General features: G+C 37.9%; 1 protein-coding gene across 6 annotated transcripts in view; it reads left to right on the top strand.

Annotated features, from left to right (window-relative positions):
* PAK1 (p21 (RAC1) activated kinase 1) overlaps positions 1–26,029 on the top strand; it is a 156,250-nt gene that overhangs the window by 95,931 nt on the left and 34,290 nt on the right. For all 6 annotated transcript variants that reach the window (XM_032259157.1, XM_032259159.1, XM_032259161.1 and 3 more), the window contains 3 exons: positions 10,604–10,704; positions 11,259–11,406; positions 16,034–16,071. In XM_032259157.1, the coding sequence (XP_032115048.1) occupies positions 10,604–10,704; positions 11,259–11,406; positions 16,034–16,071 (287 nt within the window). The remainder of the gene's footprint in view (positions 1–10,603; positions 10,705–11,258; positions 11,407–16,033; positions 16,072–26,029) is intronic.

The following is a 26,029-nucleotide window of genomic DNA, read 5'->3' as shown; positions in this document are numbered from 1 at the left end:
GCCAAGGCGTGTGGATCACCTGAAGTCAGGAGTTTGAGACCAGCCAACATGGTGACACCCAGTCTCTACTAAAATACAAAAAATTAGCTGGGTGTGGTGGTGGGTGCCTATAATCCCAGCTACTCAGGAGGCTGAGGCAGGAGTATTGCTTGAACCTGGGAGGCGGAGGTTGCAGTGAGCCAAGATCGCGCCATTGCACTCCAGCCTGGGCAACAAGAGCAAAACTCCATCTCAAAATAAAAATAAAAATAAAAATAAAATAAAATAAAAAGACATGTGCTTAACTTTGATTTCCTGACCAATTCATTCATATAGTAGCTGCCAACTTCCTTGGTACAAGGGGTATGATCTGAGGCAGTGGTAAATACCCTGCAATCTTCTTCCGCATATATAGCCACTTAGTTTATCCCTCAATTTAGATGTGTATTTTTAAAAAAATATTTTATCTTAACCGGTGTTCTTGATCTCTATAAATAAACAGGCTTTCAGCCCAAGTGTCTACATGTGGTGAAAGAGGACTTTTTAAATTAAAAAGTTTAAATTGTTCTTGCTGACTCAAACTAGGAAGGTAATAAGATTCTCTTCCAGTAGGCATCATCAAAACTAAAAACATAAAACATAAAACTTTAAAACATAAAACATTTATGTTTTAAAGGGCACCATCCAGAAAGCAAAAACACAGGAAAGAGAAAATTTTCCCAAATCATGTACTTTATAATGGATACATATCTAAATTATATAAAGAAAAACTATTACAAGTCAACAACCAAAAGACAATTTTAAAATGGGCAAAATATCTAAATAGACATATCTCCAAAGAACATATGCAAATGACCAATAAGCACATGAATAGATGCTCAAATCATTAGCCATTGATTTCCAAAAAGTGGAAATCAAAACCATAATGAGATACCACTTCACACTCACTAGGATGGCTATAATAAAAAAGATAATAACAAGTGTTAGTGAGGATATGGAGAAATTGCCACCCTCGTAATTGCTGGTGGGAATGTAAAATGGTACAGCCTCTGTGGAAAACAGTCTGGCAGTTCCTCAAACAGATAAACATAGAGTTACCAGCAGTACATGAATGTTTATAGCAGCATTCCTAATAGCCAAAAAGTGGAAACAACCCAAATTCCCATCAGCTGATGAATAGATAAATAAAATGTGGACTATCCATATAATGAAATATAACAAAGACATGAAGTTTTGATCCATGCCATGACATGAATGAACCTTGAAAACGCTGTGTTAAGTGAAAGAAGCCAGTTACAAAGGATCACATATAGTATGATTCCATTTTTAGGAAATGTGTAGCATTGGTAAATTCATAGATAGGAAGTAGATTAGTAGTTGCCTACGGCTGCAGATAGGGAGAGGCAATTAAAACTAGGAGGTGATTGCTAAGAGAGGTGGGGTTTCTCTTTGTAGTGATGAAATGTTATAAAATTGATTTTGGTGATGCCTTTCTAGCTCTCTAAATATACTAAATGCCATTGAATTTTACACTATATGGGTGAATTGCTTGGTAAGTGAATTATATCTTAATAAAGCTGATTTTTGAAAAAGAAGATTCCTGTCTGAAACAGCAGATGGAAGCAGAGCCTTCAGACATCATTGGGACCTGAAGGGACAATCTTATGTGCTAAATGGGAAAGTGGGGTTCCAGATATTGGGATTATAATCTTGGTTCTACCATAAATTGGCTGTCTGATCTGGGTCAATTATTTCTCTGTATACGTCAGTGCCTTCATCTAAAAAAGGAGAGAGTCAGAGCAGTAGGCATGTACAGTTTCTTTTGGCTTTGGAATCCTATAATTACATAAATGAGATATTGCAAAGGTGTGGCTAGATCAGGCTTGTCTGTATAGGTGAAAACAAACTAGGCCATTGTAACATACTTTATTCAGTGACAGAGCTGTAGAAAATCCTAGCTGAGTAACCCTAGGCTAAATCTGATCTGAAAATACATCTCATAGCTTCAAGATCAAAACTACATCTCTATAGGTTGAAAGCATAGAGGTAGAAAACAGAGTTAGAAGAAGTTCTTGCAAAATGATCTAACAATCTTTCATCCTTTGGCTATAGATTTTCTGTATTTGCCCTGGGCACATAGGTTTTGTCCCTTTGCTTTAAGACCCTTGATGGCTAAAATTAATGCATACATCAAAATGAAAGAAGCCTGAGGTATTTTTCTTTTATTTGGAGACTTTGTTCAACCAGTAAGCTGCTCAACTTAGTCCTAGCAGGATACACAGCAATGCTAGTAGTCTTTGAAGTGGTATGCCCTTCATGTAGTATTTGAGCATTTATGCCAGCTGTATAGTTATGCTTTTTAATTTCTTTTAATTGCAGTATCCTTATTTCCCATTCACCCTATATCATTAGTAGGCTTTTGTCATTTGACATAGTAAATATAAAAGCATTTTCTAAACTAAGATAGAATATAAATATGAGGAAAAAAAATGGAAACCTCTTTTTTTGATATCTACAATAATTCATTTTTAGTTGGGGAGGCTAAGGCTTAGAGTAAAATAAGTTGCTCAGGGTCTCAGAAGTGGAAAGTGGGAGGGCTGAGGGTGGTACTAAGTCTTCCTAAATGATCGTTCCACTGTAACATAAGTATCTCTCTTAGTTGTTCTCAACTCTGATTACACATTGGACTCACTCATGGTGCTTTTAAAAAATACAGGAGGTTGGGAGTTGCAGTAGTTCATGCCTGTGATCCCAGCAGTTTGCGAGGCCAAGGCAGGCAGATCACTTGAGGTCAGGAGTTCGTGACCAGCCTGCCATCACGGCAAAACCCTGTCTCTACTAAAATGCAAAAGTTAACTGGGTGTGGTGGTGGGTACCTGCAATCCCAAATATCTGGGAGGTTGAGGCAGGAGAATTGCTTGAATCTGGGAGGCAGAAGTTGCAATGAGCCAAGATTGTGCCACCTGCACTCCAGCCTGGGCAATGGAGTGAAACTCCATTACCCCCCCCCCTCCAAAAAAAAAAATTTGGCCGGGCGTGATGACTCACGCCTATAATCCCAGCACTTTGGGAGGGCAAGGCAGGCGGATTACTTGAGGTTAGAAGTTCGAGACCAGCCTGACCAACATGGTGAAACCCCGTCTCTACTAAAAATACAAAAATTAGCTGGACATGGTGGCAGGCGCCTGTAATTCCAGCTAGTCAGGAGGCTAAGGCAGGATAATTGCTAGAGCTCAGGAGGCAGAGGTTATAGTGAGCTGAGATCATGCCACTGCTCTTCAGGCTGAGTGACAGAGCAAAACTCCGTATCAAAAATAAATAAATAAAGAGGTTGCAGTGAACTGAGATCACACCACTGCCCTCTAGCCTGAGTGACAGAGCAAAACTCTGTCTCATAAATAAATAAATAAAATAAAAAATACTGATGCCTGGATTCCATCCAGACTTTTGGAGTCAGAATTTCTAGAGGAATCATCTTGGGTCTCTTGAGAGATTTTTGGGAGATGAGAAAGAAGAGTTGCCTGTGGGCTGCAGTAATGGTTGAGATTTGAGCTGCCAGTGGGTAGAATGTCTTTGGGCATTACCTAATGCTGACCTCTCCAGCATGGCCTCAGTATGTGCCTGGGGGATGCATAAATGATTGGAAAGAGAAGCTGTAATTGAGGGCCTGTAATAGGTGATGCTGAGTTGCAGAATTCCCTGTGGAAAAGCCTGGTTCCTGTGGTTAGGATCTGGAGCCTTTGGTTTATTCTAAGAAGTCTTTCAGCATTTAGTTTGAAATCTTTTTCTGGCTGCCTTTTCACAAGCAAAGTGGAATTCTCTGAGCTTGGGAAGAGTTTAGCAAAGTTAATTTTAACATTGGACTATGTCAGTGTTTATCTTTCCAAGTTTGGAATGTTTTACTGCCTTGAGCTCAGATTAGCTTAGTGGAGCCAATGAGAGGTGCTGCTTAAAAATAATTTTTTAAAATTGGCCAGTGATTTGTGCTAAATCTTCGATGGCTATACTGAGACATGGAATTTTGCAGTGTCAGCCTCATTTCCCATGCTATCAGAAAGCCAACTGGTCTAGGTCAAAGATAGGGTTAAAGTTGGGATGGGTGAGGTTGGAAGCTTCTTTTCCCACTTTATTTTCTCAATCCCAAGATCTCTAGATACATGAAATCATTTTTGATTCTTTCTTCTTTCTTGCCTCAACCACAGTTTCTCTATCTTAATGAATGGGTTGAGAAACCTAACAGTTTTTTGTATTAATGACAACTAATGTTTGTGAAGTTCTTTAGTTTACAAAGCACATACATTTTCTGTAACTTAGTTAAATAATTCTTTTTTTTTTTCTTTGAGATGGAGTCTTGCTCTGTCTCTCAGGCTGGAGTGCAGTGGCGCCATCTCAACTCACTGCAACCTCCGCCTTGTGGGTTCCAGCAATTCTTCCTGCCTCAGCCTCCCAAGTAGCTGGGATTACAGGTGCCCGACACCACCCCTGGCTAATTTTTGTATTTTTTAGTAGAGGTGCGGTTTCACCACGTTGGCCAGCTGGTCTTGAATTCCTGACCTCAGTTTATTCGCCTGCCTTGGCCTCCCAAAGTGCTGGGATTACAGGTGTGGGCCACCACGCCCAGCCAAGAATTCTTAATAGTAGTAATTCTTACTTAGATATAAGTCTTTTGTCAGTTATAGATGTTATAAATATCTTCTACTGTGCCCTTACTTTTTATTTGATTAAGTAAATTCCCCTGTAATCTTAGACAGATGCTTGGCATGATGTGAGATAGAATTTTAATGTGATTAAATTTATTAATTATCTCCTTTTTAATGCCTTGTGGTTCTATTTTTGAAATCTTTACCTACTCAGAGACATTAAGATTTTTCTTTTCTTTTTTTTTAAGACGGAGTTTTGCTCTGTTACCCAGGCCAGAGTGCAGTGGTGCAATCTCGGCTCACCTCAACCTCCACCTCCCAGGTTTCAGTGATTCTCTTGCCTCAGCCTCCCGAGTAGCTGGGATTACAGGCGCATGCCACCATGCCTAGCTAATTTTGTTTTTTTTGTTTTGTTTTGTATTTTTAGTAGAGACGGGATTTTCACCAAGTTGGCCAGGCTGGTCTTGAACTGTTGACCTCATGTGATCCCCATCCCCAACCTGCTGCACCTCCCCACCACAAAGTGGTGGGATTACTGGTATGAGCCGCCGTGCCCAGCCATGAAGATTTTTCAGACATTAGCACATTATCTGTAAATTGTAATAGTTTTGTTTCTTCTCCTTTTACTTCTTTTTCTTGCTTAATTGCACTGGTTAATATCTTCAGCACTTAGATGAATAGAATAGTACTGAAGATATTAACTTTAGTACTGTGATGAATAGAATAGTACTGAATATATTCACCTGGTGAGGAGGAATACCCTTCTTTTATTTTTAATCTCAGGAAAAGCTTTCAGCATTTCAGAATTAAGTATGTTTGCTCCAGCGTTTTTTTTTGTAATTAGTTTTTATTAGATGAAGTAAACTCCCTTGTAATCTTAGTTTACTAAGAATTTTTACACAATTGATACCACATTTCAGCAAATGCTTTTTTCTGCATTAATTGAATTGATTATATTTTCTCCTTTATTTTCTTAATATAGTAAATTATTTCAGCAAATGCTTTAATCTGCATTAATTGAATTGGTTATATATATTTTCTCCTTTATTTTCTTAATATGTTAAATTACATTCACTTTTTTAAAATTGAGATATAACTCACATGCCGTACAAGTCACCATCTTAAAATGTACAACTTCATGGTTTCTAGTATATTCATAAGATTGTATAGCCCTTACAACTAATTCCAATACATTTTCATCACTCCAGAAAGAAATTCTATACTCATTGCAATCATTCCTCATTTCTCCCGTCTCGCCTGGCAACCACTAATCTACTCTCTGTCTATGGATTTGCCTATTCTGGAAATTTCATATTAATGGAATTATACAGTTTATGTCCCTTTTTGACTGGCTTCTTTCACTTAGCATAATGTTTTCAAGATTCATCTGTGTTGTAGTATGAATTGGTACTTCATTTCTCTTTATGGCTGAATAATAGTATATGGATATACCACATTTTATTGATCACTTGAGGGGCATTTGGGTTACCTTCACTTTTTGACTATTATGAATAAGCTGCTATGAACATTCACATACAAGTTTTTGTGTAGACGTAAGTTTTCATCAGATTCCCGCAGACATACTTCTAGTCATCATAAAAAATTTGCTACAGCAGCAGTGGTCCCAGATACTATAGCCTTGGGATATGGAACCATCAGGATCCTGGGTTTGCTTTATTTTCTCCTTTGTGTCTTCCCTCAGTCTGAAGCTCATAGCGCCTTCCTGCCTACAATCATGTGCTTTGTGAATCTGGTTAGAGTTTATGAAGCTTGGTTGACTTGCTGAGCAGGTGGAAAGCTGGGAGAAAGATCACACTGTTTACTTCTCCTGGCCTCTGCTTATTCTGTTTCTTTCAGAAATGCCCTTTCCTGTCTCAGTCTGGTTAACTTGTCTTCATCCTTCATGACTTCTTTCAGGTATTATCTTCTCCAGAAAGGTGGTTTATTTCTTACCTTCATCTGTACACAGAGCATATCCCATTGTCTTATTTTGCAGATTGAAGACTTGAAACTCTCAGAGACTTTCCCAGGATCACCCAGTGAGTTAATGGCAAAAATAATACTGAATCCTCCTTCCTCTGAGATTCTTTCCACTGACAGAGATTTCTTTTAATTCCCTGACCTCAGCTGTGTAGCTCCTGGGTTTGTGGTGATGAGCCAGTGAGACAGTGACTGTGGCAGAGCTTGATGAAGGACTCTACACATGTGAAGGGGATGATTGTTACTTCCAAGAAGGGATTAATTGGGTTCCAGGTGGCTCTGGAACTGCATGACTTCTCCATTTCTCTCTTGTATTCCTGCTTCTGGAATCCTGTTTTCTGCTGATGATCCCCAGCTGGTGAATACTCAGTCTAAATATTACCCAGTACCAGGTTGGGCGTGGTCACTCATGCCTATAATCTCAGCACTTTGGGAGGCAGAGGTGGGTCTCCTCCTCACTTGAGGTCAGGAGTTCAAAACCAGCCTGGGCAACATGGTGAAACCCTGTCTCTACTGAAAATACAAAAAATAGCCAGGTGTCGTGTCAGGTGCCTGTAATCCCAGCTACTCGGGAGGGAGAATTGCTTGAACATGGGAGGCGGAGGTTGCAGTGAGCTGAGATTGTGCCATTGCACTCCAGCCTGGACAACAAGAGTAAGACTGTCTCAAACAAACAAACAAAAAATTACACAGTACCCAAACTAAATCCTGCCACCTAGATTTATTTCCTCTTTCTTTTTACTTCTCTCCTCTCCCACTTCAGCCAAGCCATTGCCCTTCTTGTACTCCACATCTAATCATCTATGCTAAAAACTGTTATTTCAGTAGGTAGTTGATTCCAGTCAAATCTCAGTAGGGATCAGGGATATAATCAAGAGTGAAAGACTTGATCACCTGAACTACAATCATGTGCTCTGTGAATCAGGACAAGTCAACTTACTTCTCTGGGCCTCTTTCCTCCGGGAATGGGATTACATGGTCTCTAGAGTCACTCCCTAATTCTTTATTTTTTTGAGACACAGTCTCATTCTGTCACCCAGGCTGGAATGCAGTGGTGGGATTTCAGCTCTTTTCAACCTCTGCCTCCTGGTTCAAGCTATTCTCATGCTTCAGCCTCCTGAATAGCTGGGATTACAGGCACGTGCCACTACACCCAGCTATTTTTTGTAATTTTAGGAGAGACAAGAGTTTCGCCATGTTGACCAGGTTGGTCTTGAACTCCTGTCCTCAAGTGATCCATCCACCTCAGCCTCCCAGTTTTGAGATTACAGATGTGAGCCACCATGCCCGGCCACTCCCTAATATTTTCTAGAGTGTTCTTGAACTAAGTAAACCCTGTGCTAGATTGAAATTCAGAAGTATAATGATTGTAATTAGAAGTGGTAATTTTGGTCCTCAAGAACCTTCACTTTGGATTTTTAAATTAGCATGGAATCATGTAAGACAGGAAATGACTAGATGCTTGGTGGTGTAGCAGACTCAAGGCCTTGGGAATTAACAGGAAGAAGAAAGGTCAGGAAATCCTTCCTGGAAAAAGTGGGACCTGAGCCAATCTTTAAAAGATGGCTGAGATAGAGAGAAGGAGAGGAGAGCATTCCAAACAAGGAGATGAAAAAGTGAGCAAAAACTTGAAAGTGGGACTATTTGAGGTATATTCAAAGGTTGCAGAGTAAAGAGTGCCCAGTGGAAGCAGAGCTGACTTTAGCATTACCCTGTGTGTTCATGTATTAAATGATTTCATTTCTCTAGAACTCTTTTCTGTGAACTGCTCATGCTTTGAGCTAACTTTCTTTTTGGGTCTCCTTTACCAAAGTTTCTTCTGCATTTGACAGTTTATGCCTGTAATGTATTATATAGTATATTAATTATATATAATAAAAATATATAAACATACATAGATATAAAAAATTAAAATCTAAATAAAACACGAATATAATTGTATTTCTCTAAAGTGACTAGATCAGAGGGAATTTAAAAGCAGTTCCAAAGCCCTGCCACTTGTTCCATGCATTCTGGCTATGAGAAAGACAGATGGACTTACGTCATAAATGGCTGCTTGACTTGGGGCCCTGGTATACCCCTTAGCCTTCCTTTTCTCAAAGCAGCTGCTTGTGAGAGGGAAATTGCCAAGTGCATAAATAGCTTAAACCCTAGCACTTGGCATGTAGGCAAATGGTTCTCATTAAGAAACTGAAGAATGAACCTTTGGAATCAGACCTGGGTTCAAATCCCAGCTCTCAGTAGTTGTATGAGTAAATTATTTAGTTTCCTCATCTGTAAAATGACATTAGTAGTATTTTTCTCATAACATTGTAAGAATGACAATAGTAATATCTATCTCATAGGATTGTAAGAATGAAGAAAAATACTATGTTGATGTCATGGTATGTATACATCTCAAGTTCTTAATGTCATTTCTTCTTATTACACTGAAGTATGTTTTCCTGATTCAACTTGAAATTTTTTAGAGGAGATAAAATAGAATGTAAAGGACCATGGCTTGGATGCCAGACTTTTTCGATTTTAATTACTTAATGACTGTAGGCAAGTCTGTTCCGAAATTTTCTAATCTGCAAGTAAAAACTGCCTCAGGATTGTGGTGATTGTATTAGATGATATGTGTAAAATACCTATTTAAAACTGTAGGATGCCTTTTCAGGAAGGAATCTTAACTGCAGAGCTTTGAGAAGTCATAGCTTCTTGTTTTCATAGACTCACAGAATGTGGAAGCTGGAGGGACCCTTAAGATCATCTAGCTTGTCCTCCCCATTGTTTAAATGAGAAAGCAGAGATCCTGCATATATATATCTCTGTGTGTGTGTGTGTGTGTGTGTGTGTATGTGGGTATGCACTGTGGTGAGGTAGAGGTTAAACTGGCTTGAACTCTAGACCTTTTTTGTTTTTCCTTCTCATTTTGCTACCTTTTATCAGGGTTATGCTAAGTCTGTGGAGGTTTTAGAACTTCAGAATTTCTTTTGGTTAGTGTGTTGAGCTCCTGTGTTTTAAAAACATCAGGGTTTTAAAATAAGGTTGACAGGGGCTGGGTAACAAGTGTGAAAGTCAGGCCAGAGCTGCTGAAATGAACGTTTATTCCTGCCCTGGACAGAATTTGTGCGTCTTAGGCAGATTCCTTAAACTCCCTGCCCAGTTGAGGTAAATGTCTTGTCATTTGTTCCTTTCTTCGCTTACTATCTGAGCACCTACTTTGTGCCAGGTGTGTGCTATCCCTTGGGAAGCTGTGATTAATTTGACATGGCCCCTGCACTTAGAATTCAGTCTGTTGTGGAAGATAAACACTTATAATAGGCAATGACTATTACGTATATTGGGTACTGTGGGAACAGAGAGGGTAAAGAACCACCCAACCTAGAGATCAAGGAGGACTTCCTAAAAAAGATGACTTACCCTATATCACCTGGCTAGTTACTGGTAAAACCAGGACTGTGAACACTGACAGATGTTCTTTTTGCCTCTCCCTACTTTATTTTATTTTATTTATTTATTTTGATACAGGTTCTCACTCTGTCACCCATGCTGGAGTGCAATGGTGTGATCTTGGCTCACTACAACCTCTGCATCCTGGGCTCAAATGATCCTCTTGCCTCAGTTTCCCAAGTAGCTGGCACTACAGGCATGCACCACCATGCCTAGCTAATTTTTGTATTTTGTGTAGAGACAGGGTTTGCCACATTGCCTAGGCTAAGCTTGAACTCCTGGACTCAAGCGATCTGCCCGCCTTGGCCTCCCAAAGTGCTAGGATTACAGGCATGAGCCACCACGCCTGGCCATCTCCCTTACTTTAATTCAACAAGAAATTAAGTCCTTAAACATGCATTGAGTATCTGCTCCAATCTGGGTCCATAATTGGGCTCTTCTATATATGTGAAATATTAATAGATAGACTTTGCCCTCTAAAGGAGACTACAGCTCAATAAAGCGCTAAAATAAGCCTTAAAACAATGATGTTCCTGTTTTTTATTTCCTTTTCTCTGTTTCTCTTGCAGCAAATAAAAAGAAAGAGAAAGAGCGGCCAGAGATTTCTCTTCCTTCAGATTTTGAACACACAATTCATGTCGGTTTTGATGCTGTCACAGGGGAGTTTACGGTACGTCCTGGGTCACAGAAAGGCCTTTAGTCTTTTAGAGTTCTGGCTATGCACTGCTATATTCAACCCGTTCTCATCTTTCTGTGTACTGTTAGATTCAACCCCTTCTCATCTTCCTGATGCATCTTCCTGATGTTCAGGTCTCTCTTTGCCTGAGACCCTGATTACATTTTTCTTACGTTCATGAGAGGGACACTTTCGTCTCCAAAATTGTATCCAGAGAAGCCTTTCCATCTCCATTCCTAAAATAAACCTCTATTAAATGGCAGGCTTGGTAGCAGGCTCTGTGTGGGGCACTGATCATGCAAGAACAACATCCTGTCCCACCATCCTGGAGGTATAGCCTGGTGAAGAAGCAGACATCTTAAGAAATGACTAATAAAATGAGAAAGGTATTGTAAAAGAGACTTGTGTAAACTATGAGGGCATAGAGAGAAAGAAATGACTAACAAATGCATCTTTTGCTGCTAGCAAGTGTCAGAGTTAACTCTGATGTTCTTTCAGGGTCCCCTGTGACTGTGCCTTCCTGTCAGCCTTGCATGTCTTTCTTATAGGGAATGCCAGAGCAGTGGGCCCGCTTGCTTCAGACATCAAATATCACTAAGTCGGAGCAGAAGAAAAACCCACAGGCTGTTCTGGATGTGTTGGAGTTTTATAACTCAAAGAAGACATCCAACAGCCAGAAATACATGAGCTTTACAGGTATGAGAACTGTGTTCAGGGCAGTCTCAGAAAGAGATGGTTTTTATCTGGGTGGGAAAGCTCACATGCCTATTGGTTTGGGGTGAGAGAAGAAAGTAGTGGAAAGAGTGGAAATGGCACTTTAACTAATGTGGAATTTTGGAATTTGACAGCCAAGATAATGGACTTTGCATCAAACTTGAGTCTTCACTCTGACACTGCACATGTTTTTTTTAAAAAATAGCATGGTATTATATATAGAGAACACAGGCTTTGTGCTAGAAGGTCTAGATTCTGACACTTATTAGGTTCTAACAGTCACTTCAGTTTCTTGCACCTCAAAATGGGAATAATAATTCCTATCTCAAGAGGCTGTAGTGGAAATGGCTGGGTGCAGTGGCTCATATCTGTAATCCCAATACTTTGGGAGGCCAAGGCCAGAGTATAGCTCAAGGTCAGGAGTTTGAGACTAGCCTGAGCAACATGGCAAAACCCTGTCTCCACAAAAAATACAATATTAGCTGGGTGTGGTGGAAAATGCCTATGGTCCCAGCTACTTTGGAAACTGAGGTGAAGGAATCGCTTGAGCCTGGGAGGTGAAGGTTGCAGTGAGCAGGGATCACGTCACTTGCACTCCAGCCTGGGCAACAGACTGAAACCTTGTCTCAAAAAAAAAAAAAAAAAAAGAAGTTATAGTGAGAAATAAGTGAGCTGATTGATATGAAAGTTTTTTATAAGTTGTAAAACAGCACCATAGAAATGTAACTATCATTATCATTATTGTTATTATTATTAGTTATTTAATAACATTAATGTATGGCTTCCTCAGGGAACTAATTTTTATCAGTCAAATGAAAAAAAAGGTGAATAATAATAAATATTCTTTAGATGTGCCCTCGGTAGAAGGGACTATATTTTCCAGAGTGTTTTTAATCGTAGAATTGGGATTAGAACCCAGGTCTCCTAATTCCTATACCAGCACCTTTTGAATGTACTACTTGCCCCTAGTAATGTTTCTTGGAGGCTTTCCTTCCACAGCAGACCAGCTATCCCTTGCTTTGCAGGTGTGAACGCCAAAGAAGGTCTTTCTAATATGCTAAATTAATGGTGGGCTAGTCTTTTAATTTCCAGTCCAGTACTTTTTACTTATATTGCCTCCTTCAAAGGGCAGTATTATTGGGAAGGTGAGAACCAGGATGAACTAGCGAATTTTGAAGGGGTCTTTTCCCAGCCAGTATCTGGCTTGTTTCAAGGGCACAGATGGTGGAGATGACAGATTGCAGCTTCACTCATGCTGCCATGGTGGTGCCCAGGAGAGGGCCATGCATGTGCCCAGCAGTATTTCCTTTCTCTCGTCTGGCCCACTGAGTCTGCCTCACTTCATCCATTGAGGGACTGAGTTATTTCAAGGCAGAATTGGGGTGGAGGGTTACTGTGTGGAAAAGTTTTCTAGTCAGGAAATTAGAGTTTATGTTGAAGGAACTTGTCATGGAAACATCAGATTAGAGGCTGTCTTTGAAAGCATCGGTGGCTAAGTCTTTGGGAAAGATCTTTCTTGCATGTATGTATATAGATATGTGCAAGTGGCATGTAAGTATTTGTGTATATGGAGGCATAGCCCTGTGGATTTGCATATATTTGAAATTAAAGCCCCCTGAAATATTCATGAACAAAGATAAAGTCCACTCAGGTATTCATGAATGAACATATGTATAAATATACACATTCAGGTAATTATGTATATGTTCATTTGTGCATGCATGTATGAATAATATTGAGTGTATATGTATAGATACATGTGCATATATCTACTTTTGTATGTACAAATTTGTACACATGTATATATGTTTGCAAGAATTTTAATTTTTTTGTAAGTTGGAGACTAGGGCCAACTCTAGGCAAAATTGTGTATTTGGCACAAGTGTTTTTAGGTGTCATATATCTCCTTTCCCTGTTTGCCATCCTCTCATACTATTCGTTATGTTAATACTACCTTAATTTGTGTATGCTCACATGTGAATTACCTCATGTGATTCTTTTTTGTTTTTGAGACGGAGTCTTGCTCTGTCACCCAGGTTGGAGTGCTGTAGTACAATCTTGGCTCACTAAAGCCTGTGACTCCTAGGTGCAAGTGATTCTCCTGCCTTGACCTCCTGAGTAACTGGAACTGCAGGCAGACACCACCACACCTGGGTAATTTTTGTATTTTTAGTAGAGATGGTTCACCATGTTGGCCAGGCTGGTCTCGAACTCCTGACCTCTAGTGATCTGCCTGCCTCGGCTTCCCAAAGTGCTGGGATTACTGGTGTGAGCCACTGAGCCTGGCTCCCTCATGTGATTCTTATGATGGCCTTGGGGGATTGGCAGGGCAAGGGCTGTTATCCTCATTTTATATACTCAAAGAAATTAATTAGGCTCAGAGTAATTAAATGACATACCCCAAGTGACTCAGTTGATACATGATGGAAATGGATTTTAAACTTGGGCTTTTAACCCCTTTGCTGTCTATAATCCAAGTACAACCCTTCATGCTAATTTTTTGGTCAAGCTTTCGTATTTTTTCAACACTTAATTTTTTTTTTAATACCAGTTAGTAGCTAATGTAATAGGGAAAAAGTAGACTAGACTGACAACTCAGCTGGGTCTTAGCCCTGTTTTGCCACTGACTTATGTGACCTTGAACCAATCTCCTTCCCTTTCTGAACCTCATTTTACTCATCTGTAAAATCAAAGTGTTGGAAGTACTTTCTGTTCCCTCATTCTGTGCTTTAGAGTTTGATTTTGATATATAGAACTTGTTCATCACCTTTAAAGGGAATGTTTACTTGTTTTTTATATGACATAACAAGTATGCTTATTATCAAAATACCCAATCTTCAAAAATACTAGCAGTACATAAGGTTGGGGTAGTACAGTGAAGGCATAGTGTTGTACTCTCCCAAAATTGATAGTCTTTTGGACAAGAAAAAACAAATGAATTATGTTTAAAATATATCCTGAATTAATTTTTCCAGAATACTGCTAGCTATTCTGGATTTGTTATAAGAACATGTTGTCAGAGCTTGCCTTATTTCCTTCTTTGTGGGTTCATGATTTGCTGTAGGGTCAAATAAGCTGTATTTAGCACTTTTTTATATTATGGAATTGGGATCTTGGACATTCTCTAGGCTTGATGAGGAATATATTGGATTTGGTAGAATATTTCTCCTGCTTAATTCCATTAGTGGTGAATTGACGAAGTCAGTTTTTCTTGGACCCATAGGAATTAAAGAACAAAACTGAAGACATTATCTGGTTTTTAAACTTATTTTCTTGCTAAGATCTCCATTGGGTCTCTCTTTCATGTTTTATGAAGTCTAAGATGCCACTGATTGTAAGATACACTATTATTTATATACCAATCGAGGAAAATAAAGCTGCCAATTAAACGATAACATACTTTTGATTGTAGGACACACCTCTGTTTCAGAGACGTTAATGTGAAAAAATGTACATCCAAGAATCAATGAAATATGGTAATTGCTTCATTGAGGGATCTTGATTCAATTCTTAGAAAACAAGACCCTACCTTTAATTAGACTTGACAGGATTAATAACTCTTTTCCTCAACCTTAGTCCTTCTGTCCCTGTGAGCAGTAGATATGGATATAGAAGAATCCTTTAAGAAAGCTGAAGCTGGAGGCTGGCCATGATTTGACATGGATGGCTCAGGATGGTGCTATGGATTCTTTCCTTTTCTTTTAGAATGCATATTTTCTTGGCCATTTAAGCCTGACAGTGATATAGCTGATGATGTGGATCCAGTTCTAGCATAGTATTTAGAATGAGACCAGAATTCAAGTCTAATTCCTCTCTTTAACCTGTGTGTACCCTAGACAAATAGCAGTCATTTACCACAACAGACCACATATACAATGGTGGTCTGATAACATTATAAGGGAGTTGAAAAATTCTTATCACCTAGCGATTGCTTAAGTTTAAAATAAATGTAGCATAGCCTGAGTATACACTGGTAATGTCCTACCTAGGCCTTCATGGTTACTCATCACTCACTCACTGACTCACCCAGAGCAACTTACAGTCCTGCAGGCTCTGTTTATGGTAAGTGCTTATATAGGTGTATCCTTTTATTTACCTTTTAAACCATATTTTTTATTGTACCTTTTTTATGTTTAGATACACAAATACTTACTGTTGTGTTATAGTTGCCTGCAATAACATGCTGTACAGGTTTGTAGTCTAGAAAGCAATAGGCTGTACAATATAGCCCAGGTGTGTAGCAGGCTATACAATCTAGGTTTGTATAAGTACACTCTATGATGTTAACATAATGACAAAATTACCTGATGACACATTTCACAGAACGTACCCCATTGCGAATCGACACACAACGGTACTTAACATCTCTGAACTTCAGTTTCCAAATCAATAAAAATAGACATAATAATAGTACTCAGAGCCATAATGAGGATTAAAGAATGTGATATGTATAATGTGTTCAACATGATATCTAGCCTATATTACCATTCACACTATTATTATTCTCTGAATCTGGCAAGTGCTTGACCAGATAGACTTCTTTTGGTCTCAAGAAAGAACTAACTGTAATTGTTTATTGACTAAGTCCCTTGTCTTTCTTCCTCTGCAGATAAGTCAGCTGAGGATTATAATTCTTCTAATGCTTTGGTAAGTATTTACTTTATTTTGATGTGGGCACATGTGGAGGTAAGGATCAAGACAGTGTTGTAGAGGTAGAGCCTGAGCTGTGAGGCACTCATATTAGTCAATTAGTCACTCCCCCACCCTTGGCCTCAGAATTCCTACCTATCCAATAAAGAAATAAGATATAAAAAAAAAAAGAAATAAGATATAATAAGTAGGGGGTATCCCTTCCAGCTTTAATGTCCTAGAAATTCTTTCTTTGTGATAATATTTTTATTTTTTATTTTTATGGATTCATAATAGTTGTAAAATGTTCTAGAAATTCTAACCTTGGAACCAGAAGATATATTTAGGCTCGGTTTTTTAATTTGTAGGTTTGAACCTTGGGAAAGTCAGTTTGCCTCTTTGAGTTTCAATTTCTTCATCAATAAAATGAGTATGATACACTCTGCCCTTACCTGGACATGTCTTCAGATACCTACATTTAGAAGAAAATTTCCTCTCTTTGGTCTATGGAATCTGCAAAACCAACATTAGTACTAATTGTTGAAGGTAGCAGATTTTATTCATTTAAGGTCATTCATTCTGTCCTCTGAAGTTGTAATGAATGTTTTGACACTCAAAGGGATGTTATAGAAATCATGAAGAATTGTCTGGGAAGTAAACTAGATGATCTCAAAGGTTCCTCTGTCTCTCTTAACCTACAAATTCTATTTTCCAGGGCAATTACAAGGATAAAATGAGGGTCCTATAAATAGTAAAATATGATGCATATAAGAGAATGCTGCCTTTTTTTTTTTTTTTTTTAAAGAGATGGGATTTTGCTCTGTTGCCCAGGCAGGAGTGCAGTGGTATGATCATAGCTCGTAAACTCAAACTCCTGGGCTCAAATGATGTTCCTGCCTCAGCCCTCTGAGTAGCTGGGACTACAGGCATGAGCCACCACACTTAGCTAATTTTTAAAACATTTTGGTAGAGGCGGGGTTCTCGTTATGTTGCCCAGGGTGTTCTCAAACTCCTGGCTTCAAGTGATCCTCCTGCCTCGACCTCCAGAAGTGTTAGGATTACAGGTATGAGCTACCACACCTGGTTGCTATTTATTTTTTACATCTGATGGTGTCTCTTGTACATAAGTGGTTATGCCATATTGAATTACTTCACATTTGCAAAAGCCCTAGTTTATACTGTGCCAAGTCTGGTGTGAATAAGTGACATCTGACAGAGATGGTCAGATATGTCCCAATACCTAAGAACCTCTTAGCCTTGAGGTTGAAGACCTCAAGCAGCCAATTCTTCATGATTTCTGTTTGTGCTTGAAGGTACAGACAGGCAATTATATTGCAGCATGCTAACCTTCATGAAGCCAAGGGCTGTCTCTGACTTGTTAATTGTTATATCCTTGGCATCTGGCAAGTCTTAGCATTTGGTAAACATTTACTGAATGAAAGGTTGGATGTGTCAGAGAAAGCTTCCTGATGGTAAAGCCTGAGCTGAATGAGTTAGTTATTTAGAGCAATAATTAAGGGAAAATGCAGGTATTCCACACAGAAAGAGAATAGCATATGTGTGGGCAAGGAAGTTTGAGAAGTATACTTGTACAAGGAACTGCGATGTAGTTTGTTATGACTAGAATGTGAATTGTGAAGGAAGTAGAGGTGGGTGATGAGGAGGAGTGGTAAGCAGGACAGATCATGTAGGAGTTCGACTTTATCTTAAAGGTGATGAGAAGCTTAAAGAACTTAAGCAGGGGAGCAGTTAAGTTCTAACACAATACCGAGTCATTATCAAAATACTTTGAACTATGCTTCTAGCAGAGGGGACTGGTTTACTCTGAGTCATTTTTACACTTATTGATTATAAAAAACCATATTCACACGTTCAGTGCCTTGCAGCCTCTTGGATCCTTTCTTATTGACTCTGGATCCTCACAGAAGCTTTCTGAGGCTAGTTATTATCCTTGTAGATGATAAAACTGAAATGGAAAAGAGTTAATGGCAATAGGCATCTGATTCCCAGCCTATACTGCTTTCCCCTGATTTGTGCTACCTTTCATCAAATGAGAGATGTGGTTAAAAGATGGGGAAGAATTTGCAAATATAAAATCTTTGAATAGTAAATTATTAAAGAAGAGGCTTTAAGCTGAATTGTGCTTTATGTCTCAAATGTCTTTATGCTTTTGTAGGAAGAGTGATAGCTATTAATATCGAGTGCCTACAATGCACTGTGTTAAGAACTTTACATATGTTAGCATGGTTAGCATCACAATTACCTGTGTACAAAGTATTGTCATCTCCATTTCACAGGCAGAAAAACAGACTTTCCTGAAGACTTATAATTAAAACCACATTAGAACTGGGGTCTTCTGAATCCCAGTTCAGGATTCTTTTCACTCTGGCAAAGAACAAAGAAAGAAGATGTCATTGAGGTCTTAGAAAGGAGACTGCAGTAAAGCTGTAGCTATGTTGTTTGTTATTGAGGAGGAAGAGCCCTGGGGTTCATGCCATATGGCAGGGAGGATAACACCTGCTTGGTAAAAACTTGTACTGGTTTAGTATCTGCAATTAAAACCACTAAGGCTGTCAAGGACATTTTTCTCCCCTAATTCAGAACATTTGTCCAGTACTAGCTCAGTGCTCTATATAGCCTTACTAGTTTTACATGGAGGATATGTTTTTTATTGTGGTAGCATGTCATCATTTTCCATATTGGTTTCACACAGATGATTCCACTTGTGAAATAACCAAATACAATTGCTGCCTAAGAAATTAAGATTCAGAAAGATTAAGTGACTCACTCCCTACCTTTGAATGATTTAGTAGTAGAAACCAACACAAAATTCTGCTCTCCTGAGCATTCATGTATTCATCATACCCTAAATATTGACTTGGTATCTTCTTTATGCCAAAGTATAGGTGACACAAAAATGAACGTGCACTATCTTAATCCTTGAGAAAAAAAAATTAATGACAGACTAAGGAGATAAGGGCTGCAAGAGGAGTATGAATAATGTACAATAGGGTCATATTTGATGGAATTACTTATTCTGCTCTGAAGTACAAGGAAGTTTGCCGAGTTTTTGGGCCTTGAAGCTTTGTTCATTTAACAAACATAATCTTAAAGTCCCTTTTAGCTCCAGATTCTGTTATCTGTAGTTCATTGGTCTGAGATCTGACTCTAAGGTTCCATGGCATTTTCATGGCTGATTCTCATTTATAAAATGAATAGCTACTACGTGATAGGTTCTTTGAAGTCAAGGACTAGTAAGATCTTTGCTCTTGATTTCATAATTTTTGTGATGAATCACAACACGTAAACAAGGATTTATAATCTAGTGTTAGGTAAGCATCAGGTAATGAAACCAGGGAGAGAAAAAGGCAGTGCTTTCCTGTCTGACGGACAGCATGTACAAAAGTTGGGTTAAGGATTCAGTATCTTAGGCCAGAGAGTTTGGACTTTGTACTAGAGCTGAGGAAGAATTTTAAATAGAAGATTGATGTAGTTGGATATGTGATATCTAAACTAACATCTTAGAAAGAGTTCTCTGGAAATTGGATCAAGACAGTGAACTGAATCATCATGTGCCCACCTCTCTTGTTATCTCAAATTGCTTAATTTCAGAAAACATTCTTAAAAACCAAATTAAAAGCAATGCTCTAAAACAAAGCATGATGTAAATCAACAATTGTGAGGAATTCATGGAAGACAGAAAGCAGATAAGGTCAGATTGATCAGAGCAGAAGAAGCCACTACAGCTTAAAGTATGTGTAAGGGAAGATGCCTAGGAAAATGAAAGTAGCTCCAGAGAAAATGGACTGAAAGAATATATACAAGAAGCAGGAAAGAGTCATGAGTAATCTTCAAGGGTAAATTAATTAAATTCTACCTTTGAAACAGTGGGGGCAGCCTCCTCCTTACAGTGAGCAAAAGGCAGCAGATGCATTTGATTCTAAGCTAAAACCAGCTAATTTTTTGAAGAAAGTAAACTGTCAACTTGAGGAAAGCTCTTGCTGTGGGTATAGGGGCCTGAGAGAGGAACAGAGGGGAATCTGAGTTAACTGCAAAATTCTACCACAGATAAAAAGAAGAGGAAACAGGAGAAGCAGCTCTGCAGTGAAGGAAAATACATTAGTTTTCCATCCTAAGAGTAAATTTCTCATACTTTTAATACCTGGGAGGAGAGGAATCTCTATTTTTCCGTGCCTACATACCCTAAAGTAACACTTGCCAGTAACCATCTCTCCATAACTCGCAAACAGATTGCATCAGACCTTGCATTCAGAGGAGAACAGTGGAGAAACAGACTTAAATAAGTTTCAGAAAAACTAATGCTAATTACATACACCAATCCTTCTTTCACTTATAAATATGAATGAATAGCCAAGGATCTCCAGACATTTGAGAGAAATGCAACATTAAAGAGAAGGACCAAGATAAAGAAAGAAAATAAACCCCAGAGGAAATAGCTAATTCAGGAAATAACTTTTTTAAAAAATCTAATATGTTCAGAGAGGTTCTATAGATGTTGCATCTACAAAAACACCCTGCTATTAGAGCAATCAGAGGCAGAAAGAGTGTTCTTCTTATTAAAAAACATATGAAATAAATTCATGTCCGGGCATGGTGGCTCATACCTATAATCCCAGCACTTTGGGAGGCCAAGGCAGGTGGATCACCTGAGGTTAGGAATTCAAGACCAGCCTGGCCAACATGGTGATTTAAAAAAATCTAATATGTTCAGAGAGGTTCTATAGATGTTGCATCTACAAAAACACACTGCTATTAGAGCAATGAGAGGAGGAAAGAGTGTTCTTAGTATTAAAAACACAAGAAATACATTTATATCTAGGTGTGGTGGCTCACGCCTATAATGCTAGCACTTTGGGAGGCTGAGGCAGGTGGATCACCTGACGTCAGCAGTACAAGACCACCCTGGCCAACATGGTGAAACCCAGTCTCTGCTAAAACATACAAAAATTAGCCAGGTGTGGTAATGCATGCCTGTAATCCCAGCTACTCTGGAGACTGAGGCAGGAGAATCACTTAAACCTGGAATGTGGAGGTTACAGTGAACTGAGATCATGCCACTGCCCTCTGGCCTGGGTGACAAAGTGAGACTTTGTGTTTAAAAAAAAAAGAGAAAGAAATAAATTTATAAGTATTAAAGAACAAATGCATATAAGTGAAGAGGGAATTAATGATATAAAACATCAAAGATAGAAAATTTAAGAAATAAATGGTAATAGAGAGTTAGTCAGGGGGATTCATGCATAATTAGAGAACAGAGGCAGCAGAGTAACAAAATAATCAAAGAAATAATAGAAGAAAAATTTCCCAGCCAAAGAAAGGCATGAGTCTTCAGATGAAGTGCCTATTAATGACCAAGTCAGATAATTGAAAAGAGATCAAGAATAAAGAGAAAAATCTTAAAAATCTTCCAAAGAGAATATAGTTCATGTCCAAAGGAATATTAGTGTCAGATGTCTCCTTAGCAATAGTGGGAAAAACAGCAACAACTTCAGAGGGATGAGGCAAATTGTTTAGAACCAAGATTTCTATACCTAATCAAACTAGCATTTAACTATAAGGTCAATATAAAGATATGTTTGGACATGTGAAGATCAAAGTTTACCAATCACAGATTACTTCTGAAAGGCTAAACACCAAATAGTAATAATAATTACCTCTGAGGTTAATGATGATTAAGAATACTCGCTTAAAAATATTTTTATTAACCGGGCACTGTGGCTCACACCTATAATCCCAGCACTTTGGAGGTTGAAATGGGCAGATCACCTGTGGCCAGGAGTTCAAAACCAGCCTGGCCAACATGGCAAAAACCCATCTCTACTAAAAATACAAAAAATTAGCTGGGCATGGTGGCGTGTGCTTTTAATCCCAGCTACTCAGGAGGCTGAGGCAAGGTAATCGCTTGAACCAGGGAGGTGGAGGTTGCAGTGAGCCAAGATCATGCCACTGCACTCCATCCTTGGCCACAGAGCAGGACTGCATGTCAAAAAAAAAAAAAATATAAAAAAAAAATATATATATATATATATATATATATATATATATATATATATATATGTATATATGCATATGTGTATATATATATATTTATTTTTATTAAGTATTTGATTGAAAAGTCAAGTAGAACTAAAAACCTTGTAATAAGTAGCTGTCATTCTGGGATCTCCCTTTACCATTGTCTTGGTGAATGCAATCCCTTTGCATTTTTGTGTTGATACTCCTATTTTCTCCATGCCATGCCTACATTATTTTTTATTTCTTTTGAATTTAGTGGAGCACATCCTCTAGTAGCTTTGTGAAAGTAAATGGAAAGTAAACATTTAATGATATCTTTCAAGACTCAAAATGGAGGGTTCTCTATGCTATCCCTCACGTTTGTTGGAATTGCAGGTTACAAATATTTTTTCATCAGAATTTGGAAAACAGTGATTGTACTTTTGTCATCTGGCTTTCGGTACTGCTGAGTCCAAAGCCATTTTGTTTCTGCTTCCCTATATATGACCAATCTTTTTTTCCACTCAGAAAGCTTGTAGGATCTTCTTTGTCACCATTGCTTTGAAATTTCACAGTTCTATTCCTATATACATCTATTTATACTGCAGGGAGCTTTGTGAACTCTTTCAGCTTGGAAACTCAGACCCTCAGTTCTCGGAAATTGCTTGAATTATTTTGTTGATGATTTCTTCCCCTTGCTTTCTCTGTTCTCTTTCTGTAACTTCCATTATTTAGATTTTGGAGGCTTTAAACTGATTCTTCATTTTTTTAAAGGATTTTCTTTATTTTCCTTGCTTTGGTTTTTATTCTGAAGAATTAGTAGACTTCTTCAACTTCATCTTTCAGTCATTTTAAGTTTTTATTTCTGTTCTCATGTTTAATTTCCAAGCACTTTTTTATTTTAAAAAAATATATAGCATTCTTTTTTTTTTGTTTGTTTTTTGAGATAGAGTTTTAGTCTTGTTGCCCAGACTGGAGTGCAATGGCATGATCTTGGCTCACTGCAACCTCCACCTCCCAGGTTCAAGTGATTCTCGAACTTCAGCCTCCCGAGTAGCTGGTAGTACAGGCATGTGCCACCGTGCCCGGCTAATTTTGAATTTTTAGTAGAGATAGAGTTTCACCATGTTAGCCAGGCTGGTCTCAAATTCCTAACCTCAGGTGATCCACCAGCTTCGGCCTCCCAGAGTGCTGGAATTATAGGCGTGAGCCACCACACCCAGCCTAAAAGTAGAGCATTCTTATTTCCAGAGTTGATATCTTTTCTTATCTCTAAGGAAGTTAATGAAAGGCTTTCTTTGGATGTTTTTTTCTCTGTATTTGGTCTCTTTTTTTCCAGGTGGCCCTTTCCCCATTTTTCCCCCATTTATGTTAGAGGTTTTCCTTGCATATTTGATCATCGTGGGAGGTCTGCTCTTATTTATGATTGGGGTACTAAAAGGCTTACTAGCATTTTAAGCTCATTGGTAGTGGACAATTCAATACTTCAAATAAATTTATAGAGTTGGGCAGCCATCACCTGAAAAAGTTCCCTGGTGCTCTTTTACCATTTATTCAAACTCCCATGCTCAGCCCTAGGAAACCACTGATCTGCATTTACTCTTTATAAATTTGCCTTTCTAGACATTTTATATAAATAGACTCATACAATATGTAGTCTTTTGTGTGTAGCTTCTTTTACTTAGCTTTGAAGTTTGTCTGTGTTGTAACATGTATCAGTATGGTGTATTTCATTTCTTTTTATGTCCAAATAATATTCAGTTATATGGATATACTACATTTTATTTATCTTTTCATCAGTTGATGTGTACTTGGGTTTTTCCTACTTTTTGATCATTATGAATAATACAGTTATAAACATTCATGTACAAGGTTTTGTGTGGTTTCATTTCTTCCAAGGATATATCCAAGGAGAGGAATTGCTGGGGCATGTGGTTAACTTTATGTTTAACCTTTTGAGGAAGTGACAGACTTTTTTCCACCATGCTGGTACCATTTAACATTCTCACCAGCAGTTATGAGGGTTCCATTTTCTGCACATATTTGCCTGTTCCTGTTGTTGTCTGTTTTTTGATTATAGTCATTTTAGTGGATGTGAAGTGGTATCTCATTGTGATTTTATTTGGATTTCCTAATGTATAATGTTGAAGATATAATAAAGCAAACAAGCTTTTATATGGTGTAAAAAATCATCAGACCCACTAATTTTTACTGTAGAATGTAGGTTAATGGTTTAAGCCAGTTAATAGTACAGTTCTTCACCATTTTGGTTCCTTCCTTCACAATCCTTTTCCCATTATCTCCACTTTTTCAATTGTTGAGTACCCTATCATTTAGATATTTCATTCCAGTTTATACTACTATTGGATAAGACATATTCATTTGGCAATCCTATACTGAGCACTTTCTAATCATCTGGCCAACATCATTATCATAGCTAATATTTGAGTATTTTAAAAATGAATTTTACGTAGTTTTATCACATTTAACCTAACACTAACACTAAAGTAAGTATTAATACTGGCTCTATTTAATAATTGAGGAAACTGAGACAGAGAGTTAATATCTTACCCAGAACTCATAGTTTGTAAGTGATAAAGGCATGATTTTATTCTAAGCTAGTTGATTACAGAAACTATTATTCTATCCTGCCTGATAAAACAGACAGTATTGGAGACAATTATAAATAGCCAGTGATACTGTGTTAGTATTTCTAATGAAGAAGAAAAAGAGAAAAGAAGGAAAAACAAACTAAAAATTGATATCAGTGGAAAAGTACATAAAGTATATTCCAACCGAGGATATTTGAGATTATCACTAGAAGAACAATTAAGGAAGTTTCAAGAAGAAAGAACTTAAAAGTAGGTGTATAGACAAAGAAGTTTCCAATGTATTTCTTCCTTATAGCTGTCTAGTAGTATGCTAAAAATGTTTAAGCAAATGCCCAAATTGCAAGAATATAATCCAGGGTACTCTTCATACATTTTCATAATAAAGAAAATCCAAACTGGTGGTTGAATTTATATAGAAACACCTTTAAAATATTGTTGAACCATTGATGCTATCTAAAGTTAAGATATAGATTCTTAAATTAGAACATTTGTATTCTACAGTGTTTTGGTTCTAGTATCTTGTTTTTTTAAAAAAGTAGATAGGATCATAGATTACATTTAATACTCTTTGTCTATTTGCAGTAGAAAACTTGCCTGTGATGAATATTTTTGTACTTAAGGCAGTGAAAATGGTATATTAGTATATATGTATGAACATATGAGGAATAAAAGTGCTATTTATACAACATTTCAGGAAGTAATAAATTTGGTACTCTTTCTGAAAGCTTTGATTACTCTCTCAGACTGTAAAAGAACTGAGAACCAGGAAACCTTGAGTTTGTTAGAGCTATAGGTGCAAATTTTCTTTGGTGCTTTTCACTATTTTGTTATAGGAAATTGAAGTTTATTGCCAATGATTAAAAAAAAACCTTTTTCTCTAATTTGTGAGAAACATCTTAATAAAACACTTTAGAAAGAAAAAAAAATGTATAGAGTACATCACTGTTCTACTCACAGTCCTCTAGTGGTTTCTTATTCTAGGTATAAACTCCAAAGTTTTTATTATAGCCTCTCTGACTTTATATAATCTGATTCCCAGCTAACTTTCTGACCTTGTTTCTTTCCTTACTTCTCCTTACTTTGTTATAGCCACATAGGTAGAATTCCTAAGGGTTGTGGGAACACACCAAGCACATTTCTGTCTCAGAGTCTTTGAACTTCTTCATTTGCCAGGAATATCCATTTCTCAGAGAGCCCCATGGCTTGCTCCCTTAATTCATTCAGGTCACTGTTATATGACATCTCATTAGAGAGGCTTGCCCATGCTATCCTATGTAAAATAGTATCTCCCATCCCCTCAACCAATCTCTGTTCCTATATGGAGTAGACACTTTGGTGATTGTTTTTTA

The sequence above is a fragment of the Sapajus apella genome, unplaced genomic scaffold (genome assembly GCF_009761245.1).
Source record: "Sapajus apella isolate SASKATOON/1434 unplaced genomic scaffold, GSC_monkey_1.0 scaffold106, whole genome shotgun sequence".
Lineage (NCBI taxonomy): Eukaryota > Metazoa > Chordata > Mammalia > Primates > Cebidae > Sapajus > Sapajus apella.
Note: the sequence above shows the minus strand (reverse complement) of the source record. Positions and strands in the feature narration are given on the sequence as shown.